Source organism: Schistocerca nitens, chromosome 7, assembly GCF_023898315.1.
Source record: "Schistocerca nitens isolate TAMUIC-IGC-003100 chromosome 7, iqSchNite1.1, whole genome shotgun sequence".
NCBI classification, from domain to species: domain Eukaryota; kingdom Metazoa; phylum Arthropoda; class Insecta; order Orthoptera; family Acrididae; genus Schistocerca; species Schistocerca nitens.
The window spans coordinates 151,867,793-151,892,179 of record NC_064620.1 but is presented as its reverse complement, the minus strand read 5'-3'; the positions used below and the strand labels follow the sequence as shown (position 1 = coordinate 151,892,179).

Here is a 24,387-nt window from a genome sequence, read left to right as displayed (position 1 = left end):
TCGTGATGGAAAAGTACTTTTTGCAGTCCAATTGCTGGTGTTTTTCTTGCAGCTCGGTTTTCTAATGGTCCAATAACAATGAATAATCTGCACCTGTAATGGTTTTACCCTTTTCCATGTATTTGATGAGGATTACCCCTAGCGAATCCCAAAAGACAGTTGTAACAACCTTTCCAGCCGAAGAAACGGTCTTCACCTTTTTTGGTGAAGATTGTTTAGATTGTTGTTTGGTCTCAGGAGTATAGTAATGTATCCATGTTTCATCCACAGTGACGAAATGATGCTTAAAGTCCTGTGAATTCTTCCTGAACAGCTGCAAACCATCCTTGCAACACTTCACATGATTCCGTTTTTGGTCAAATGTGAGCAATTGTGGAACTCATCCTGCGGATAGCTTTCTCATGTCCAAACGTTTATGCAAAATATTATGTACCCATTCATTTGAGATGCCCACAGCACTAGCAATCTCATGCACCTTAACTCTTCTGTCATCCATCACAATATCATGGATTTTATCAATGATTTCTGGAGTCGTAACCTCCACAGGGCATCCAGAACGTTCAGCATCACTTGTGTCCATATGGCCACTCCAAAAATTTTGAATCCACTTGTAAACTGTTCTAATAGAAGGTGCAGAGTCCCCGTAATGTTTATCAAGCTTCTCTTCAGTTTCCTGAGGCGTTTTGCCTTTCATAAAGTAATGTTTAATCACCACACGAAATTCTTTTTTGTCCATTTTTTGACATCACTCGACTTCCTTGGTTCACATGAATGCCAAACACAAACAAGTAGACCAATATGGCTGAAACTTGGTGTGCATTCTTTCCAAAGATACTACTAACGAAACATGACCTCGATATGCACCGGTGGTGCCATCTCTCGGACTTTGCACAGACTTTTCAAACGCCCCTTGTAAATATCATTTGTAAAAGATATAATTTTCAAATATCTAGGACTAAACTAAAGTTATGACATGGAAAGGAAAATAACACATCAGAGCCAAGATAATAATTAGTAATCAAATAGTAGAACAAGTTTCAAGCTTCACTTATCTTGGTTCTGATTTAGCTGTTAATAATGATGATGAAGTGAAGAGCATAGGTGTGGAACAATTCAGTTTACACTCAACAGTAAGGTGAAAGAAGAGACTCATCTTAAATTTTATAAGACTACTAGCTGACGAACTCAGCATTGCCCAAGTACTCATTTCGAATTGACACAGGACTCGTGCACCGTCACACAGGGTAAGGTCCTAGTGGAGGTGGTTTGCTGTTGCTTTCTCCTGACCTGTCTGAAGTGTCAAGTATGTGTCTGTGTTGTGTGGATGACTGTGATGAGTGCTTCCACAGTGTAGTGTTGGATTTGTGTTTACACAGATGAAGGCAAGGGGGAGGGTAAAAACCATTGCTGGGACATAGCTTACTCCTCTCAAAAGCACCAAAGGGCCCCCGAGATTAGTGACCCCAACCAATGGACAGATCACTGTCAATAGTGTCACATGTTCTCACTTCATGAGACACTGTGAGCAGGCTGGGTCTGTAATCCAGGACAGAGACACAAAGACTGTTGATCAGAAAGTTTACACCATCACCTCTCCTCACCTTGGAGGCCAAATACCAGCAGTGAAAATTTCATACACCACCACAATTCAAACCAATTTACCTCTGAGCTGAGCATCACCACACAGACATGTGTTAGTGACCTTGCTATGGAAGCAGGTAAGAATATGAGTACATATTTCTAAATAAGGACCCTGAAGTTCATCAGTGCTATGATCCCATGCAACCCCTAACTGGCCCTGTCTCTATGCTCATGAGATTACAGTGTCTAAACTATATCTACAAGACTACTATGTAACTAAAAACATATATGTGTGTGTGTGTGTGAGAGAGAGAGAGGGAGTGTATACCTGTCCTTTCTTCCCCCCTAAGGTAAGTCTTTCCGCTCCCGGGATTGGAATGACTCCTTACCCTCTCCCTTAAAACCCACATCCTTTCGTCTTTCTCTCTTTCCTGATGAAGCAACCTTGGGTTGCAAAAGCTTGAAATTTGTGTGTGTGTTTGTGTGTTTATTGTCTCTATCAACAAACCAACGCTTTCGTTTGGTAAGTTACAGCATCTTTGTTTTTAGATATATTTTTCCCATGTGGAATGTTTCCCTCTATTATATTCAGACTACTATGTAATTCACACTTAAGTGCTTGCAGAGGATGCACAGAACCACTTTCGAACAACTTCTCAACTGTTCCATTCTCAGACAGCACGTTAGAAAAATGAACATCTGAATTTTTCTATGTGAGCTATGATTTCCCGTATTTTGCTATGGACATTTGCCCTTATGTAGGTGGGAGTAGATAAAATATTTTCACATTTTGAAGAGGAAGTTGGTGATTTAAATTTTGTGAAAAGATCTGACCACAATAAAAAAAAATGCCTTTATTTCAATGGTTGACATACAAACTTGAATTTTATATCTATGACATTCTCCTCTCTATTTTGTGATAATACAAAATGAGGTCACCTTCTTTGAATTTTTTTGATGTCCTACATCAATCTTCTCTTGTAAGAACCCCATACCACAAAGATATAGACAAGAAGAGAATGGACAGCTGTATTGTAAACAGTCTCTTAAATAGATTGGTTGCATCTTTTGTGTATTCTGCCAATAAAACTCAGTCTTTGATTCACCTTACCAACATTTTCTATGAGATGCTTCCATTTTAAAATGTTTACAGTTGTAATCCCTAGGTATTTGAATGAATTGACAATATTTCAGTTCATGTGACTTATCATGCACACCAAAATTTAAAATGATTTTTTAGTACTCATGTGGAGGACATAACTATTTCTACTGTTTAATTGCCACTTTACACATCATACAGATATCTTGTCTAAATTATTTGGCAATTAATACTGATCATCTGGTTAGTTTATGAGATGGTAAATGACAACATCATCTGCAGACAGTGTAAGAGAGCTGCTCACATTGTCTCCTAAGTTGTTAATGTAGATTAGGATCAGCAAAAGGCCTATCGCACTTCCTTGGGTAAAGCTTGATACAATTTCTATTTCATTTGATGCCTTCCCATCAGTTACTACGAATTGTAACCTTTCTGACAGAAAATCATGGCTCTAGTCGCACAACTGAGATGATCCACCATAGGTGTATAATCTGATTAGAAGCTGCTTGTGAGGAATGATGTCAAAAGCTTTCTCGGAATTTAGAAATATAGAATCAGCTTGAGTTCCCCTGGTTCTCATTACTTCATGTGAACAAAGATCCACTTGCATTTTACAAGAGCAATACTTTCTAATCCATGCTGGTAATGTATAAATAGATCATTTTCTTCATGGTATTTCATGATGTCTGAATATGTTTCAAAATCCTACTGCAAGTTGATACCAATGATCTCTGTTCAATTAATGATAAACCATAGTTCCCTAAAAAGTAGGATGGAGAAACACTGTGGATGGTGGCACACCATAAAAAATTGTCGTTTATTTTTGGACTAATTGTAATTTAACTTCAAGCCAGACATCCTGTACTTTCCAATCTAAAGAGAGCATGTAATATGAAACAATATCACATTTGCTTGTGAACGCCTTGTATAATGATGGACAGTAATCTTCACAGACAATTTTAACAACCTCTGCATCATCCAATATGATTTTCTGCCAGCTCATATGTACAAGGATGAGATTGGCCAACCTTTCATTCTTCTGCAGGGTGTAGCAAAATGTGACTATTCACTACAGAGATCTGTTGCTGGACAAAACACTGAACAAAGAGAGTTGCCCAATATGAACCTTCCTGCATCCCCCCACCCCCAAATAAATCTGATTCCGATATATCTGGGGTTTGTTTGGAAGATATTTAAGTTACGTCATCAAATTCTACAGCAGATCCAGAGCAGGAGATCGCTCTTCCTGAAGAATGGCAGAAGGTTCCTCATGAATGAATCAGTTCTGAAATTCAGCTCTTTTCAATAAGAAATAAAGGCACATATAAAAACAATATAAATCATTATCAAATAATTATTTGCATTCACAGCCATGACAAAAGACACATGTAATTGCACTGTGACTCTATAGCTCCTTAATAGAAACAGGGTGGAGTTATATGCTCTGCATGCAGTGAAAGTCTTCAACAACACAGCATGAAACATGATATTATTACTTTATGCTGGGCCACAATTATTGAACTATGTTGAAAAATAAACGTAAATTAATTACAAACTACATCATCCACTTACATTCTTCAACACATAAATATCACTACAGATATTTGGACTTAGGTTGTGACATGTTTGATGTATCTGCCATCATTGGCAATGATGAGGCGCAGACGAATACCGAAATTATGCATGACCAGTTGAAGTGTCAGAACATCGATGTTGTTGATGACCTCCTGAATGGTTGTTTTCAGCTCAGTAATCATTTAGGGGCTATTTCTGTACACCTTGTCTTTAATATATCCTCACAAAAGGGAGTTGCATGTGTTCAGATCCAGATAATGTGGTGGCCAATCGAGGCTTATGCCAGTGGCCTCTCAGTACCCCAGAGCCAGAATGCAGTCCCCAAAATGCTCCTCCAGGACATCGGACACTCTCCTGCTTCGATGGCATTGAGCTCCGTCTTGTATGAACCATGTCTTCTCAAAATCATGGTCACTTTGGATAATGGGGATGAAATCATCTTCCGAAACCTTCACATACCATTTGGTAGTCACTGTGCCATCACACTGATCTTTCCGTGTCTGGACATTGCACACTGCACAGTCACCCATTGATGGTGAAGAGTCTTCTCAATCATGAAATGCAGATTCTCAGTCCCCCAAATGCATCAATTTTGCTCATTGACAAGCCCACGCAAATGCAAGTGGGCGTCATTGTTTATCCAAACCGTGCATGTACATACTAATTCCCAACATGTCGCATGGCCAAACATGCAGTTTGAATGCTCTAACACAAACTGTTCAGAAGTTATGATGATTTTATTTCAAATAGTTCAATAATTGTCAACCTGTAAGTATTCAAAAAGAAATAAAATGTTTCTAGCCACAATGCAGTCTCTACGCACATAATTTTTTGGGATCATAAAATATTTGCATCATCTGAGACAAAAACTGAATATTATTATTACAATTGAGATTTTTTATGATATAGGAGCCTGGAATAAAATGATAGGACCCTTTTTAAATACCAGCTTGTGTCTATCATAATGAAATGAAATGATTGTATGGCTTTATAGGCCAGAAGAAATGACCTGCTGTTGTTTGGCCATCTAGTGCAAGTCTTTTTATTTAACAGCACATATGGACTTTTGTGTGAATGATGATGAAATCATGATGCAGATTCACTAAACTACACACATAATAACATGTCATAATTATTTGTATTTATATTAGATTCAGCTTTCATTCCATAGACCCCAATAAGTGAGATGATTCCCATGGGTGTGGAACATGTCAGAAAGTATAACATTAAACATTTGAATATAATACTTGCTATTCTGATTGTTCGACAGGAGATTGTCAAAATAGGCAAATACAATGCGGTAAACTGGAACAGCTAATATTTAGAGCATTAACACTCTGTCAGAATGAAACATTGTTATGCACTGTTAATAAATTTATCATACACAAAATACCTAATCTTGACTGTTATGACAAGTGCTGTCAAAATTGAAATCTAACAGACATTTTTACACAAGCTGGCTTAACCATCTCTGTTAAGATATTCATCTATAGATAGAAGGACTTGCCTATCATAAAGTCTTCCAAACTCTGTTTAAACCAAATTTTTAATGGTTGCTGGCAATTTATTGAAAATGAGTGTTCCTGAATATTGGACTGCTCCTTGGACCAAGGTAAGTGATTTAAGGTCTTTAAGTAGATTGTTCTTATTCCTAGTATTGATACTATGTATTGAGCTATTGGTTCGAAACAGAGATGTATTACTTGCAACAAATCTGATTAAGGAATACATATACTGAGAAGCACTGGTTAGAATTCAAAGTTCCTTGAACAGGTTTCTCCATGTTCTTGAATTTACACCACAAATGATTCTTATCACATGTATTTGCACACTAAAAACTTTGTCTCAGTTTGATGAGTTGCCCCAGAATATGATCCCCTATGACACAATAGAATGAAAGTAATCAAAGTATGCAAGTTTTTTATATTTACATTCCTACATCTGACAAAATTCTCACTGCAACTACAGACTTGTTTGGCACTTAAGCAGTTCTGTGGTACACCCTTCTCACCTGAATTCATTATCCGGTTGTAACCCCAGAAATTTAACACAGTCAACCTCTTTGATCTGCATGTCTTCATATGTTCCGGGGGGAAATCTCTTACAGGTTCTGAATGGCATATAGTGGGTCTTCTCAAAGTTTAATGACAGCGAATTAGCTTTAAACCACTTATTAATGCCAGGGAAAATTTGATTAGCAGCTATTTGTAAATCTGCACTTGACTTGCTGCTTATTGTAATGTTTGTATCATCTGCAAACAAAACAAACTTAGCACCTGGCAATGTAACAGATGAGAGCTCATTAATGTACACAAGAAAAAGAAATTGACCCAAGGTGGAACCTAAGGGAACACTACATGTAATTAATTCCCAGTCAAATGAAGACTAACAGGTATTTCGCAATGACACCCTTTGTTTCCTGTTAGATAGATCAGACTCAAACCATTTTGCAGCTTTGCCAGTGTCACCTTAATATTCTAATTTACTTAAGAGAATGCTGCAGTTCACACAGAAAAGGCTTTTGATAGTTCACAGAAAATGCCAGTAGCCTCTAATTTATTATCTAACGAGTTAAGCACATTCTCACTGTAAGTGTAAATAGCTTTCTCTATATCAGAACCCTTACGAAATCCAAACAGTGATTTGGACAATATATTATTCGCAGTCAGATGCTTGAGGAGACACTTGAACACAACCTTTTCAAATATTTTTGAGGAAGCTGGAAAAAGTGAAATTTATCACAATGTTACAAGCTATTGTCCAAGAATGTGTTAATTTGCATTTGTTTCCTTTCCTCGCTTCACATTTCTGAAGCTATCTTTCTTGGCATGACTTATGTAGGCCTACTAAAATGTAATCTCAGTGCATGTTATTTATTAACACAAAAAGTTTGTATCCCGAAAAATTTTTGGTTCTACATCAGTTTGTCAGTCACTGGAACTTACTTCTGCTTAATAACACAAAACTTAGGTATCAGGCAACGAATCATTGTTTCTGGCTTAAAGGAGGTGTGAAACAAGAAGATTCAGAGCAGTCTGCAGATACATAACCCATCATCAACAGGATGAATCATATTCACAAACCTTCTGAATACAGCTCCAGTCTGTTACAGAGCAGTCCTTCACTTGCTGATTAACGCTGGTTGAAAGAAGCAGTATGCTACAAGGTCCTTAGTAGGGATTTTAATGCTGCTTCCCCAACAGAAATTATGGAAATCATCCCATGAATTTCTCAAAGCAGTTACATTTATACTCAAGCAGATTTTGTTGGAAACAATCTTTTATTTTGGAAGACATGAAATAATAGGCAATTGATACTCATTTTATAACTGTAGTAACAATTCACTTCCTTGTCTTAAACATATGTTCAGTCATACAGAATACACAAATTAATGTCATGTGTTTTACTTTACTAATCAAGTAAATAAAAGTACTATAGAAAACTAATTCTTGCATTAGCTTAGCTTATTCCACATTTACCAATATTTCCTCACTAATTATCACACAAATTTATCAAAAGTACTTGCTGCCATGCATGCTTTGTACATTGGAGTAAATATACATATATACAGTAAATGGTTTATGAGATAACATTGGCACTGTTCCATCTTCACAGGAATATATCTTCAAATTATTTACATGTCATTCAAAGAGTTTAAAATACATACTTGGATATGTTCAGATATACAAGGTACCATGTATTAGGGATTGATTAATACAAAATAAGACAAGACTGAATAATACTGGAATAATTGGCACATTGAATTATTCTTGAATACTCATTGGACAGTCAATGAAGAGAACAGCATGTTCGTTGACAATTTGTGCGTTTCATGTTTAAGTGACTTCTCATTTGTTTAAAACTTAAACAATAAAATGGAATCTGACAATACTGGCTTCAACAGTTCTCAGTTGCAGAGTTGATACATAAGTGAAAGCAAAAACTTATGCTTACAACTAATTACACTAAACACTCTTTTTGTTTGAATCTCACATAATATTTTCAGATGTTATTCTTCATGTTGCCAAATATAAATAAATGCAAAATGGGTTTTTGGTTCTTCTATTTGTGTGAGGACATAAATAAGGTTGGCATACAATTTTCTGTATTTATTTTCTATTCACATAGGATCACAGCTGTTTTCCTTACGAGAATTCACATTCTATCAGTTTGTTTCCATACCATCACAATGAATATGCCTTATTCATTATTTTTAAAACATATTCCACTGCTAATTCGATCTATCAGAAAAAATGTAGTTTGAAGAAAGAGGTATGAATCTTCAGAAAGTACGGAAATATGTATCATCACCCGAATACCATTAGTAACATACAATCTCAAACTATCACTATTGTAAAGTGTAATTGGTGTTTTCATTTCAGATAATCATCACACTTCAAATCTTAATATCATTAAAGGATTAATTGCTGATATGTTACATAACTAACATAATATCTAGAATTTAGCACATTTGAATCTAATCAATAACATATTAAATTGCATATGTGATTCTAGGGATAATCGTCCACCATGTTATTTAAACACGACCATTTACATTCAAGGTGATACCAGAGCAAAGAGTGAATCACAATTACTAGAACTGAATGATGGTTAATTTTCATTATTCATATTAAAGTATGAAAATGATGGAATACAGGGATAAGATTTGTATATTTATGAATTGACCAATTCGACTTTGATGTGAGTGGTCATCAGAAATTTCCAAAAATAAATACTTCCTGTAAGAACATGCACTACAGTTTTAAAATGCATTCATTGACTTTAGCATCACATAAAATTAACAACCTCAACCACATTTCTACAGCACAAAGTTTTGGTAAAAACCAATATTATGTACTGCAAAAGCTCAGATTCAATTAATTATTCTTGTCTCCAAGCACAGGGACAGAGCTTAAAATCCATTATGATTATTATATATAAGCAAAATAGTAAAAGACATGTCTGTAATATTTTTATGAACTATTTTAATATCAGACTCTCCTGTAAATAATCTATTTCCTATCAAATTTGAATTGTGCCTCCTCAAATACAATTTTTTCCCATTTCTACATATTTTATCAAATGAATACAACGCGAAATTTTGTTTAGTTGTCTTTTCTTATAAATTTCATTTCAAAATTGCTTCTCTTGTCACATTTTAAGCATTTCATAATAATTTTTGAGTCCTCAAAGATAATAGTCTACTTTGTTACAAGGAAATGTCATCCTCACAAAAAACATGCAAGACACAAAAGACTGCATGTCCACAGCACATAATTCATCTCTCTGTGTTTCACATGCAGTTATTTATTTGATGAGCATACAAAATTTCACAAATATCTTTTGGAATACTGCACAAGAAACGTGTGTCTTACAGCAAATGTGAGTTGCTGAGAGCCTTTGTAAGACACAACACTTGCGAGTATTCGCAATGAGAATCAACACCTTGAGGATATAAATGTTTTTTTTTTTCAGTTTATGGATTAATTTGTTTTGATGTGATATGTAACCATTCTCAGAGAAATTGGTACCAGGTGATAAAGAAAACACAATTTTGGACTGTTCCGGTTGTGAAATATCTCCTCCACATGGGTGCTTTAGACATTATAGTACACACAAGAGAAAAGCAACTCTTGATAATGAAACAAAACTTGCATATACTGTCAAAGAAGCACAGTTTTTGCAAAGTTGTATAAATAATGCTATGATAGGTATTATATTATTGTGATGTCTTTATGAAATGAAAATAATGGTTACAATAACTGCTCTGGAAGATTCCTGGACTGTTAACAGAAGTATTGTTGTAGTGTATGTGCAAATATGCAGTGTACACTACATGCAAAACAACATTAAAATTACTGTAATTTTACATGGCAAGAAGACTGAGAACATTTTATAAAATAATGTTGTTGTGAGAAATTCTGGTCCCATTTCCAAAAAATTATGACACAACTGAGATGTCCAGTTATTATGAAGCAACTACTTAAAAAAGAAATATGCTGTTTAATCTCACTATTTCCTGAAAAAGAGATTAAGTTACGAAATGTAGTTATTAATTTTAGTCCCACCATTACGAAGACAAAGTGGTAAAAACAATTATAACCAAGACTTTCTTCATGAATTGATTAGTGTTAAAGAAGAGATTCTGAAGAATTACAGTGTTACAAGCACAGGTTCATTATTCTATTTTTTGAGACACAGTAAAAGAAATCGTGATGTGTACAATGTGGATGAAGGTGCATAACACTAAATTTCTGTTGTCATTAACATTATCTTTAGCATCTCAACATCACACTTCCTCTATTTATCTCTAGCAGAAGCAGGCTTCTGTTTTTGCAAGTTATAGAATACTTTATGCTTTGTATTGCTTTCCACTCTGGACCAAAAATAGCTACATGTGTCTTTAATTACATTGAATTATGTATTATGTTATTTATTTGCAAATTAAGACTGTTTCAGTTCATGCCTGCTGTGTTTTTGTACTGTAAATAGAGCCCCTGATTATGAGGGACAAGGAAGCAAAATTAGGATTTAACATCCTGTTAACAACATGGTCATTAGAGATGAAGCTTAAGCTCAGTTTGGTGTTTGGTGGGGAAGAAAGTAAGGTATGTCCTGTCATAATTATCCCAGTATTTGCCATAAGAAATTTAGAGAAAATATGAAAAATCTAAATCTGGATCAATGGACAGGGATTTGAAACTGTGTCCTTTAAATGAGTCCAATGCCTTACCACTGTGCCTCCTAACTCCATAGTAGGAGGCAGAAGAAACATATGCATGCAAGAAATACACTCTTAGAAATAATTAAGAAAAATTTAGACAGTGATATCAGTGGAAGTTGCTTTTGTCTTGGTGCCTTTGTTAGTTAAATCAAGGCAGCAAGATTACTGCTCTTAGCAGCTACTGAGATTTCTATTTTGGTGAATTTGAGTCACTACATACTGTCATACTTTGTTTCTTGTCTTGGTTGTTTAACAAAAGTTCCTAGCACAGCACTAGATTATGTATGCATTTCAGTGTTGATGAAGAGCTATGTTATTTCAATTCGTGAATGATATCCATTTTATGAGATTGTATGCAAGTATTAAGGTGAATTACAATGAACAGCTGAGCAATAGAAAAAGTAACAAAAAATACAAAATCAGTTATGTGATGAATGTAGTGCAAACATTCAACCTGTGTTTCATTTTTTTCACATAACATTCACTTTTGCATACATAATTCATTGAGTTTTCCCTATCCTGCTATCTTAGATACGAGAAGTATAACTAATTATTGTCAAATAATCCATTTATTGTAATGAATATCATAAACACTAGTAGGACATAAAATTTCTGGCACATAACTGTTTTGGCACTTCACATTTTATGCATAACTCTCTTCATAAAATTTTAAACACTTTCACTATAAATTAGCATTATTTTGTAGGCCAATAGTACTCAAATATCCAAAGAATTTTACAAAGCTCTTATAAAACTTAGCATATAAATTAGAATACATTTCATTGGACTACACAATAAAAACATTTCCAAAAACAAAAATACAAATTCATTTTTGGCTGTCTTATGATCTACATTATTTTTATATATATGTCTGGTCTTCTAAACGGATGCAAAACTAGCAAACAAATAACTTCACAAATATGTGTTTGCACTCCCATATATTTTTTAACTGCAGATGGGTTTCAAGATTATGTCACAGTAGTGTAAGAATACAAGAAAAAGATTCCAGCCAGTAGCTTGAAAGCTACATTAAGTTCTGTAGAAATGATCCACTTAAGTGGAAGATAGAAGATATACAGGAGGAATATGTCAAATATTTGAGAGTAGAATGTTCACATTATATAGTTTAGTTTCCTTTAAGAGAATACTCTCTACTAACGTGAGGTAAGAAAAGTGGAAAATAATTCTGTCAATATGTTCTGTGTTTTTAATTCCAACTGTGTGTGTGTGTGTGTACATGTGTGTGTGTGTCAAAATTCCAATTTTTGCTAGTATTGGTCAAAGAGAATGTCAGTTTAGAAGCCAGCCATATTCATTCCATTTTGAATAATAATTTTACAAAAATAACATTCAAGCTATCTCACACTTGAAATAACTGGTTCATTAGTCTTCTATAAACATTACATATACTTTTTAAAGTAATAACATTACTTGCATGTGTAAAAAAATGTTTTACTTCTATAAGCTAAGCAGATAAGGGTATGAAAGAACACAATTTAAGGCCTCCTGTCTACTTAATTACTACTTTTGTTTTCTCCTTCTCTTTACAATGTTCAACATTTTCCAACAATGCATAAATTCTAAACAAATTTCTTCTTTATTGATCACCATGAAAATATATTCATAATTTATAGATGTCCCACTGTGTTGACCATTGCTGATCAAAAATGTCAACAACAGAAAGAATTTTTGTTCTTCTACATCATTATCAAAACTTATAGTATTTCATATTCGTATCATGTACATTCACAGTAAATTAACTGGTCTTCGAAACACATGTTGGTATAGCATTGGACCACTTCCCATTTCGTAGACATCGTAGCATAGGTGCTCCACGGAGCTCTAAATCTGCATCACAGGTGAATGTAATTGTCTCTCCAATTTTGTAGTAGAACTTAACAGCTGACATTCTTCCACTAATTGTTGTCCCTGGGTAAGAACAGGCTTGGACACCTGCAACATAATACAAGGAAACTGAAGAATTTTTTCAAACAGAAGGGGAAAACTTATATAACTCATCATTAGATTTTAGTATGACTTGGGCTATGAACACAATGTGACAAGTTTAAACTGTGAAGGAAGTGTATATTTACTCTGCATTTGTCTCTTTGGATTTAAAACATTGGAGAATTCACTACCACAGTAACACAAGAAATGATTCTGCCTTTATTACAAATTAGTTAATTCCAGTAACCAAGTATCATTGATGATAGCAAACTGCCACTGATGTGAGGTATCTGCATTTTAAGGAAAGGATCCTAAAATTAAAATGGTAAAAGCTGGGCAATATTTTCTAAATGTAAAAACAAACAAATAAAACTGATTAAGACTTGAACAAACAGACAAGTTATAGACACTCAAAATAAATAAAAAAATAATAAAAAAATCAGTAGATGTGATGTACTATAAAGACAAACAAATTATTACCGTTTTAGAAAAATTGGATAATTTATTCAAGAGAAAGGGCGTCACACACTGAGCAAGTGAGTAATGTCCACCTCTGGCCCTTATTCAGGCAGTTACCTGGTTCAGAATTGATTGACTGGAGTTGCTGGATCTCCTCCTGAGGGACACCACCTCAGATTTTGTCCAATTGGCATGTTAGATCATCAAAATGCTGAGCTGGTTAGAGGGTCCTGCACAGAATGCTCCAAACATTTTCAACAGGGGACAGATCCAGTGACCTTGCTAGCCAAGACAGGGTTTGGCAGGCATGAAGACAAGCAGTAGGGTAGCTCACCATGAAGGGCAACAAAGCATGGCTTAGAAAATCATCGATATACTTCTGTACTGTAAAGGTGCCACTGATGACAACCAGAGGGTTCCTGCTATGAAAAGAAGTAACCGTCACTCCTGGTTGTTGAGCTGTAAGGTGGGTAACAGTCAGGTTGGTTTCTCATCACTGTCTGGGGCATCTCCAGACACACTTCGGCCTAGAATCTCACTGACTGGGGTAGAATTATCTTCAGTAACGAGTTGTGCTTAGAATTTAGTCCCGATGACCAGTGAAGACATGTCTGGAGATTCCCTGGACAGTGGTGGGATACCAATCTGCCTGCCATATGGCCGCACAACCAGTAGTGATGGTCTTGGGTGCCATTTCTTTACATAAAAGGACCCCTTTGGTTGTCATTCACATCACCCTTACACCACATCAATATGTCGACAATATTCTATGCTACATTTAGTTGTCCTTGATGGTAAGCCATACTGGGCTTACATTTCAGCAAGATAATGCCCACCCACATGGTGAGAGTTTCAACTGTCTGTCTTCATGTTTGAAAACCCTATCTTAGCCAGCAAGGTCACTGGACCTGTCCCCCATCAAGAATGTTTGGAGCATTATGGGCAGGGCCCTCTAATCAGCTCAGCATTTTGATGATCTAATGGGCCAATTGGACAGAATTTGACACAATATCCCTCAGGATGATATCCAGTAACTCTAACAATCAATTTCAAGCCAAATAGCTGTTTGCATAAGGGCCAGAGGGGGATCAACTTATTACTGACTTGCTTGATTTGTGAATCTCTTTCTCTTGAATACATCATTCAATTTTTCTGAAATTGTAATCATTTGATTGTCCGTACATGTACATCACGTCTACCAATTTCCATTGAATTATGATAATTCCTTCATGGTGCATCATTTTCTTCTTTTTTCTTTGAATGTATCTCTTATCTGTACTTTGCAAGTCTCTTTTTTATTTATTTATTTATTTATTTATTCATCCGTGGAACAATAAATATTGTATGGATGTCATCAGATTACAACACATGAGCACACATTTACAATTACAATTAAACAGGTTTCTCATATTTTGTGTAGTTTTTATAACTAGTCATACGCATATTTATAATTACATAATATTTTGGTGATAATGTCATATGTTTCTAATAATCTACATCTATGTTAAATATTCTTTTATAGTATAACAACTTTTACTAACTAAAAAGATTTTAAGCTTTTGTCTGAAAGTGAGGGGCTCATTTATTTCTTTAGTTTCTTGTGGTAATTTGTTGTACAGTTTTATCCCATTGTAAAATATACTTTTTTGCATCTTTGCCTTGTTCTTTCTATCTAGATGGAGGTGGTGACAAGCTCTTGTTTCATGGTCATGTATTAGGCTGTTTGTGTTGTACATGTTGAGATTTTTCTTAATGAACATTATGTTCTGAAAGATATACTCACAAGAAACAGTTAGAATTCCTAGCTTTCTAAATAATTCTAGACAGTGGGCCCTGTTGTTGCTATTTGTTATTATCCTTATGGCTCTTTTTTGTACTTTGAACACAGTTTGTATGTTACTGGCACTTGTTCCCCAAAGCATGATCCCATAGCTGAGTACTGAGTGTAGATATCCGTAATATGTTATTTTAAGACAGGTATTATTGCATACCGGTGCAAGGATTCTAAGAGCATAGCATGCTGTGGATAATTTCTTTGCCAAAATGTTGACATGGATTGTCCATTTCAGTTGGCTGTCTACATTCATCCCTAAGAATTTGGTACTTGTTACACATTCTAATTCATTATCATTAACTTTTATTCTAGTGGCATTGGAAGTTAATATAGTTTTCTTTACATTTAGGGTTACTTTATTTTTTAATGACCAGTTGTGGAAATCATTGAGAGCCTCGTTTGCTCTTTCTGACAGTTGTGTTGGATTTTCACCTGTTATTACTATGTTGCTGTCATCAGCAAAAAGTATTTTTTCGCCATGTCTGATACTTTGTGGGAAGTCGTTAATGTATATAAGAAACAATATTGGGCCTAATACACTTCCCTGTGGGACGCCTATATTCACATTTTCTGGGTCAGACAGGTGTTTTATAAGGGAATTGTTTGAAACTTGTGATATCTCAACTCGTTGAACTCTGTTTTCCAAGTATGATTTGAACCACTTCTTTGTCACACCTCTTATTCCTATTTGCCCTAATTTATGAAGTAAGATTTTGTGGTCAACTGTATCAAAGGCCTTGGACAAGTCTAAAAAGATACCACTTACATTTTCACCTTTGTCCAGTGCTTCTAAAATTACTTTAGTGAACTGTGCTATAGCATATTGTGTGCCTTTTCCGGGCCTAAAACCAAATTGGTCATTGGAAAGAAGATTATATTTATTCAGGTAATTTAGCAGTCTCTTTTTGACTAGTATTTCTATTATTTTAGAAATGATAGACAGTATAGAGATCGGCCTGTAGTTCTCTACATTTTCCACATCTCCGTTTTTAAGGATAGGTATAACTTTTGCTTGTTTTAGGTACTCCGGAAAGTATCCAGATTCGAAAGATTCATTAATTATGTCTGTTAATGGGCCCTTTATGGAGTCTATACAATCTTTAATTATGCAGACTGGGATTTCCAAGTCCTACTGAAGTTTTATTTTTTAGTTGGTGTACTACTAGTGCCACTTCCCTTTCTGTAGTTGTCAAGAGCACCATTGAGTTTGTTGGCTGGTTCTGAGTAGGTAAATCATACGTATCTGGAAATTTCTGCTGTAATTTTTTTGCAATACTACTGAAATATGAGTTTACAAAATCAGCTAATTTTTTAGGGTTACCTACTGGTACATCTTTGTTTTTAATATGTGAATTGAGGTCCTTTTTAGCAGAGTTAGATGTTTCCTGTTTGACGATGTTCCAGGCTGCTTTGCTCTTGTTTTCAGCTTCAAGTAATATTTTGTTGTTTGAAAGTTTTTTTGCGGCTAGCAACACCTTCCTGTAAATTTTCCTGTACTTTTTGTAGGATTGCAGAACTTCTGGGTTAGATTGATTATTTTTGATGGAGTTGAGATATCTAAGAGTTTCTGAGGATTTTTTGATACCTGTAGTCACCCACTGATTTCTCTTTGTAGTTTTAATTTGATAAAGAGTTTTGGGAAACATCTCTTCAAATCTGAGTTTAAAAATTGACATGAACTTGATAAATTTCTGATTTGCGTTGGTTTCTGCATAGACTTCCCTCCAATCTTCATATTCTAGCTGGGATTTAAACTGATGCAGGGCTGATTTGGAAAACATTCTTTTGTATGTACAAAGTTTAGGAGGAGTTTCTACATGAATGTTAGTTTTTAAGATCTGGCAGAGGTGGTCTGCTGGGCCCAGGTTTTGGACAACAATATGACATTTTTTACTATCAATATCTGTAGCTACATGATCTATAGATGAGGAGGATTCTTTCGTTATTCTAGTTGGACAATTAACAAGGGAGGATATTCCATAACAGCTTAGAATATTCACATACATGTTGCTAGCCTTATCAGGCTTCATCATATTAATGTTTAAGTCACCACAGATAATTACATTTGCTTTTGGCCCAGAAACCTTGTCTAAGCTTTGATTCAGTTTTGAGAAGAATATATCAATGTCTCCACTGGGAGAGCGGTACACACAAAGTATGACTAATTTTTTTGCTATGCCAAAATTTGTTTACAACTGTAGCACAGAACTTCACAATTTCCTTATTCCATTATGAGTGGTGTGCAGAAGGAAGTTCAAAACTGTACTGACAATACATGGCATAAGGTATAAATCAAAGCTGGGAATAAAATTGATAAGAAGCCCAAACAGGTCTTATTCCTTAGTATTATCACAGGGAAAACATAGGAACTGATACAGAAGTCTTTGATATTTTGGTGATAATTACCAGGAAACTGAACTAGATGTTCTAATCAAAGTGCTGGAATCAGCAAAGTCAACTATGATTCAGCTTCTCTCAGTAAAGAACAGATTTAACACATAGGTAAAGGCTCTGAGGCAAATGCACCCGAAAAGATATTTATTACACTGTAGCCTGTTACCTTTAATTTAAACAGCAGCCTGTATTCATTCTCACACAAATTATTACTATAAACAGCACTTTCTGGTACCGTATTTACTCGAATCGAAGCCGCACTTTTTTCCGGTTTTTGTCATCCAAAAAACCGAATGCGGCCTAGAATCGAGTGCAAAGTAAGCGGAAGTTCTGAAAAATGTTGGTAGGTGCCGCCACAACTAACTTCTGCCGTCGAATGTATGTAGCGCTACAAAGGCGTGCTTTGCAGGCACAAAGATACTGACGCCAAAACCACTGCGTCAGTAAATAAATTTAAAAAAAAGGTGGACGACGAGCTTTTTTCTCCGCCCCGAGTTTCGACCACTGCATTTTCATACATTATCCAACGAAGTAAATACAAATTCCGTATTGTTTATCTTCGAATGTAGCAGCATTTCGTTGTACTACGAAAATCCGACTGGCAAGACTGTTTGGGATGTTTGTCAATATGGCCAACTCTACATTCTGAATTTCTTCCTACCTGTGAGAAGAGATGGTTGCTAATGGGAACTTTTATGAATTGTGAACCACATGCAGTATTCTCTTCACCATAAGAATAATACGAATATAAACATTTTGCCATGTATTCTTTCATGTTTGATGCTATCTCATTTAAATCCTGTTTGCCTAATAAACTACGAAACTAAAGTGAGACAACAGCAAACGTGGAAGAATATACATATCATGTCATGTTTATATTCGTATTATTCTTATGCCTAATAGTGATACAGTCAGAAATGAAGCACGGCAATTGACTAGATTTTTAAATCTAAGATGACTCTAATTTCTGAACAGAATGTAATGTACTAAAGAGGCGTCTACAAAGATTTTCAAACGGAGAAAAATTTTCGCTAAACTCTCGTTCGGAACATCATCTATCATACACAGTCTATTATTTCATTCTTGTTGATCATTATCAAAGAAAGCAGCAGTGTATGTAACAACAAATAGCAGCCTCTTGCCATTGTTACGCTAATGAGACGATTCCTCTCTCTCTCTCTCTTTTTTTTAATTGTAAACGGCGGTAGCGTGCACAAAAGCAAGCCACGCCGCAAGCGGCGACGGGGCGTAAACACTCATTATCAGAATACGACAAACAATGCATGACACACTACAGTAATGCATTTTCAGCTTAGAGTGACGTAAATACCTATAACAAAGAGAACAGCACTTATCAGATCAAAGAAAAATAAGCAATTGATTCAAACCAGACAAAGCACGTGAAAAAGGAAGGGGACCCGTATAAATACGGACGGAGCGCCTGACGCATAGCAATGGCTACCTGGTAAAGCTTAACTGCGAAGCTTACGACTCGAATCAAACTACTGTAGCTGTATCTCTCCCCTTGAATTTCAGTCTCAAATTTCAGATGCGGCTTAGATTTGGGAATTTTTTTTTCCTTGATTTCCAGTCTCATTATTCAGGTGTGGCTTAGATTCGAGTGCGGCTTAGATTTGAGTAAATACGGTATATATAAGTTCTCAGAAATTTACTACAGAACTGAAATTAGCAAGAAGCATTTCAGATATTTTCCAACTGAATTTAAACAATGCCAGTCAACATTTTTAGAACTGTTGACTCTGGATGGTGTTTTACAAATGGTTAGTAGACTTTAGATTGTGCCTCTAAATACTGGTTAACTCCATGTAGCAGAGATTTGGGGGTGTGGCTTCTAAATGATACAGTTCTTTGTGAGCTTCCAGAAGAATAAAAAAAAAAAAAAAAAAAAAAAAAAAAGCCAACCATCACACGATTTCTAACTTCCATTGCTTACACTGATGGAGAATCACAGAGTGGCTTAACTTCCGCTTTCGAATTCCTATCTCTGTTATCCTGTGATGTGTCATTAATTGATCTTTATTGTTTTGTTAGTGCTAAAGATCTTTTTCTGGCATTGTCATATAGTGTAGATGCTGAGTCGCAGATAGGCACAACAAAAAGACTGTCACAAATAAGGCCTTCATCAACAATAGACAACAGATACACACAAACACACACACACTCACACACACGCACACGACTGCAGTATCAGGCAACTGAAACCACATTCCATCCATCCTTTATTTTCCATTGTTTGATTTTTTCTGCCATCGGCAATATTATGCACTATAGTAACGGCAAGCTAAGTTTGTAAATGTCTCACTAGAGTGCACTAGTATAAGATACGCCAAGGGGCACACCTAAAGATACTTTCATAAATTACTGGATGAAATAAAGGTGACTTTCAGCTGCTAACAAGATCCTGCTTGCTAACACTGTCTTCTTGATAAAATGATAAGTACATAGACAGAATAAACAATCACATAAGAGAGCAGTGTAAACAGACTTGGTGCAGTTTTCATGGATTTGAATAAATTTATTCCTGCTTGCTAACACTGTCTGCTTGATAAAATGATAAGTACATAGACAGAATAAGCAATCACATCAGAGAGCAGTGTAAACAGACTTGGTGCAGTTTTCATGGATTTGAATAAATTTATTACTGATAAATGTTTAGGACAAGATGGTCTGTAGCTAAACAGGCAAGGTTTGGCTACATTCAGCAACATGTACAGTGATATTTGTAAGATCATGCTTAATCACAGAAACCGGTATGCATAGATAGGGGTGTAAAAGTTAATAACAAACTTGAAACAAAAATACACAAATGACATGTCAAAACAGATGCCATTAAGAATACTCAAAAAGGTAACAATATGTTCTGAATGCACTTGAACATAAGTGGATTAAATTCAAACTATACAAATGGCAGAGAAACAAAACTTAACAATTTGCAAATCATGTTGTCAGAAATGCCAAATATCAAGCTTTTATGATTGAATAAGCACTGGCTTACAAAGGACAGTACCAAAATCTTAAATTACCCTGCTAATTTTAATATTGCCAGCATCTTTTGTAGGAGTAATTTAACTTGAGGAGGATCATGCATACTTGTGGAAAGATAACTGAATATAAAGCAAGATTCAATTTCGATTCCTTTAATGAAGGATGTATATATGACAGCTGCTGCGTAGTGTTAGGACAAAGTATTGTAATTTTATCTGTGTATAGAATTCCAGGTGCAGGAAACAAAACAATTTTTGTTGGAATTCCAGAGCCTATTGCAAAAATTTCGAAAAAAAACCAAGAAACGAGTCTTAGTAACTGCTGATTTCAACACAGATTTAGCCAGTGAAATCAACAACTCAACAAAATTCACTGACATGATACAAACATTGGGTTCCAGTGCTAATTTCACTGGTTTTACTTGAGTAAACGAAATGTCAGCAAGATGTATAGATAATAGTTTGACCAATTATACTTGTAGTGAGACAAATAAGTGTTTTTTTTTCTTTTTAGATTTAGGACTTTCTGATCAATGTGTTCTGTTTTTGGAGTTACCAAAAACAATAGAACCTTGCTGCAAAATCACATACACAAAAGGCCAGTTCAGCACATAAAATATGAACTTATTCCATCATGGATTAAATAATGTAGAGTGGGTTATAGATCATAGTATTTCATGTTCTGAAAATTTTGCTACTTTCCTGGAAAACTTCCTACACATTTTTAATGGAGCTTACCCCCTTATTGTACGTCATAAAACAGTAGGAAATAAAGTAAAGTGGATTAGTGAAGGAATAAAAATCTCTAGTGCAAGAAAAAGACAGCTGCATAGGGAAGTAAAACATAATAAAAGTCCTGATTTTGGTACCTATGTATAAAATTGCAAAAATACTTTTAAAAAAGTTGTAAAAACATCAAAAGAACTGTCAAATAATAGATTTATTTTGGACACTGAAAACAAATTGAAGGCAGTGTGGACAGTGATCAAAGCTGAAACAGGTACCATAGCTGGAGGCCACATTATTTCTGAAATCAAGACAGAGGGCAAAACTAATGTAAATCCTGCTCAAGTTTCAGAATTATTTAATGAATTCTTTATAAGTGCAAACAAATCAAACAGTGATTAGAAAATTACCTGGATAAGGTAAATTTCTTTAACACTGAGCAATTTGAAGGTGAACTTTTCAGTACATTCTGCAAAACTACTGTAAAAGATATACTACAGTAAAAATTCAGCAGGGTGGGATGAGATACCAACAAAAGTGTTAAAGCAGTCTCTAAAGTAACTGCACAGCCACTATCTACAATAGTTAACTAGTCCTTTCAAGAAATGGTTTTCCAGACCCACAGAAGTACGCATTAGTTAAACCACTATTCAAAAAAATCACAAAATAACATATGGGAAACTGTTGCCCACTCTCTCTTCTTCCATCACTATCAAAAATATTTGAAAAGGTTATCACAATAGAAATTCAAGACTTCATATGAAAATTTACAATAATCTCAAAAAATCAGTATGTATTTAAAAAAGGCGAAACCATAGTATCTGCTATAAACCATTTTGTAGATAAAATCAGCTCCTCTTTAGACAGCTCACTGATGCAGGAGGAATTTTTTGTGACCTATCAAAGGCCTTTGATAGTGTGAAACACTCCTTGCTACTCTGTAAACTGGAAAAATATGGAATTAGGGGCAAAGTATATGAATGGTTTATGTCCTATCTAACCAACCGAAGACAAACACTGGTTACATCATCAGAGAGAGTGTCTTATACTTCAGAATTGAAAACTACTTCACAAGAAGTATGACACATCTGTAATCATTGAAAGTACAAGTAGTGACCAAAAATGGTTCAAATGGCTCTGAGCACTATGGGGCTTAACAGCTGTGGTCATCAGTCCCCTAGAACTTAGAACTACTTAAACCTAACTAACCTAAGGACATCACACACATCCATGCCCGAGGCAGGATTCGAACCTGCGACCGTAGCAGTCGCACGGTTCCGGACTGCGTGCCTAGAACCACGAGACCACCGCGGCCGGCGTAGTAGTGACCACATTCCTCAAATTGTATTAAATACTTTAGAAAAATTAGATACCATACCTAGTTTGCGTTAAACAGCTCAAAATTAAACATGGAAAAGACTCGGTTAATGCAGTTTGAAACAAAACAAGCAAAATTAAATGCTGATCAAATCAGTCACAAAAACCAGGATTTGCAGGTGAAATTTCTAGGAATGAAATCAGGTAAAAATATATCACAGGGCTCACATGTACAGTACCTTGTGAAAAAATTAAATAGCCTTTTACTTACAATGAGGATATTGTACAATACTGCCAGTATAAACATAAGAAAAATAGTATATCTCAGCTACTTTGTATCAGTAATAGGGTACAGAATTCTATTTTGGGGTAACTCAAACCACATTTGTTGAATATTAAAACTTCGGAAAACCATCATGAGAAATATGCACAATGCAGGGCTAAAAAAATCATGTCGCCCACTCCTAAAAAATCTGAGTATATTAAGTATTCCCTCACTATGTATCTATGAGCTGATTAACTATGTGCATAGCAACCCTGATTTATTTGCGGCAAATCATTTTCTGCACTGTCTCAAAACCTGGCAGCAAATCCAAAGAGATTCTGGTCATATGTATAGTATGTTAGCAGTAAGACACAATACGTGCCTTCCCTGCATGATAGCAATGGAACTACTATCAATGACAGTGCTGCCAAAGTAGAGTTACTAAACACAGCCTTCCAAAATTTCTTCACCAAAGAAGATGAAGTAAATATTCCAGAATCGGAACCAAGAACAGCTGCCAATGTCAGTAACTTAGAAGTAGATACCCTTGGAGTAGTGACGCAACTTAAATCCCTTAATAAAGGCAAGTCTTCCAGTCCAGACAGTATACCAATTAGGTTCCTTTCAGAGTATGCTGATGCAGCAGCTCCATACTTAACTATCATATACAACTGCTCGCTCAATGAAAGATCCATACCCGAAGACTCGAAAGTAGGAGTAATCCACTAAATTACAAGCCCATATCATTAACATTGATATGCAGCAGCGTTTTGGAAGATATACTGTGTTCGAACATTATGAATTACCTCGAAAAGAATGGTCTATTGACACATAGTCAATATGGATTTAGAAAACATAATTCTTGTAATTAGATGGGTAGATCACATAACTAATGTGGAGGTATTGAACAGAATTGGGGAGAAGAGGAGCTTGTGGCACAACTTGACTAGAAGAAGGGATCGGTTGGTAGGACATGTTCTGAGGCATCGAGGGATCACCAATTTAGTATTGGAGGGCCACGTGGAGGGTAAAAATCGTAGAGGGAGACCAAGAGATGAATACACGAAGCAGATTCAGAAGGATGTAGGCTTCAGTAGGTACTGGGAGATGAAGAACTTGCACAGGATAGAGTAGCATGGAGAGCTGCATCAAACCAGTCTCAGGACTGAAGACCACAACAACAATAACAATTCTTGTGAAACACAACTTGCTCTTTATACACTGAAGTGTTGAGTGGTATTGACAAGGGATTTCAAACTGATTCTGTATTTCTAGATTTCCAGAAGGCTTTTGACACTGAACCACACATGTGGCTTGTAGTGAAATTGGGTGCTTATGGAATATCATCTCAGTTACGTGACTGGATTCATGAATTCCTGTCAGAGAGGTCACTGTTCATAGTAATTGATGGAAAGTCATTAAGTAAAACAGAAGTGATTTCTGGCATTCCCCAACATAGTG

At 35.5% G+C, this 24,387-nt stretch overlaps 1 protein-coding gene across 1 annotated transcript in view; it reads right to left on the bottom strand.

The window, feature by feature from the left end:
- Positions 1-7,528: 7,528 nt before the first annotated feature.
- LOC126195511 (sushi, von Willebrand factor type A, EGF and pentraxin domain-containing protein 1-like) overlaps positions 7,529-24,387 on the bottom strand; it is a 436,314-nt gene continuing 419,455 nt past the window's right edge. The window contains exon 24 of the mRNA XM_049934138.1: positions 7,529-12,932. Coding sequence (XP_049790095.1) covers positions 12,736-12,932 — 197 coding nt within the window. The 3' untranslated portion in view covers positions 7,529-12,735. The remainder of the gene's footprint in view (positions 12,933-24,387) is intronic.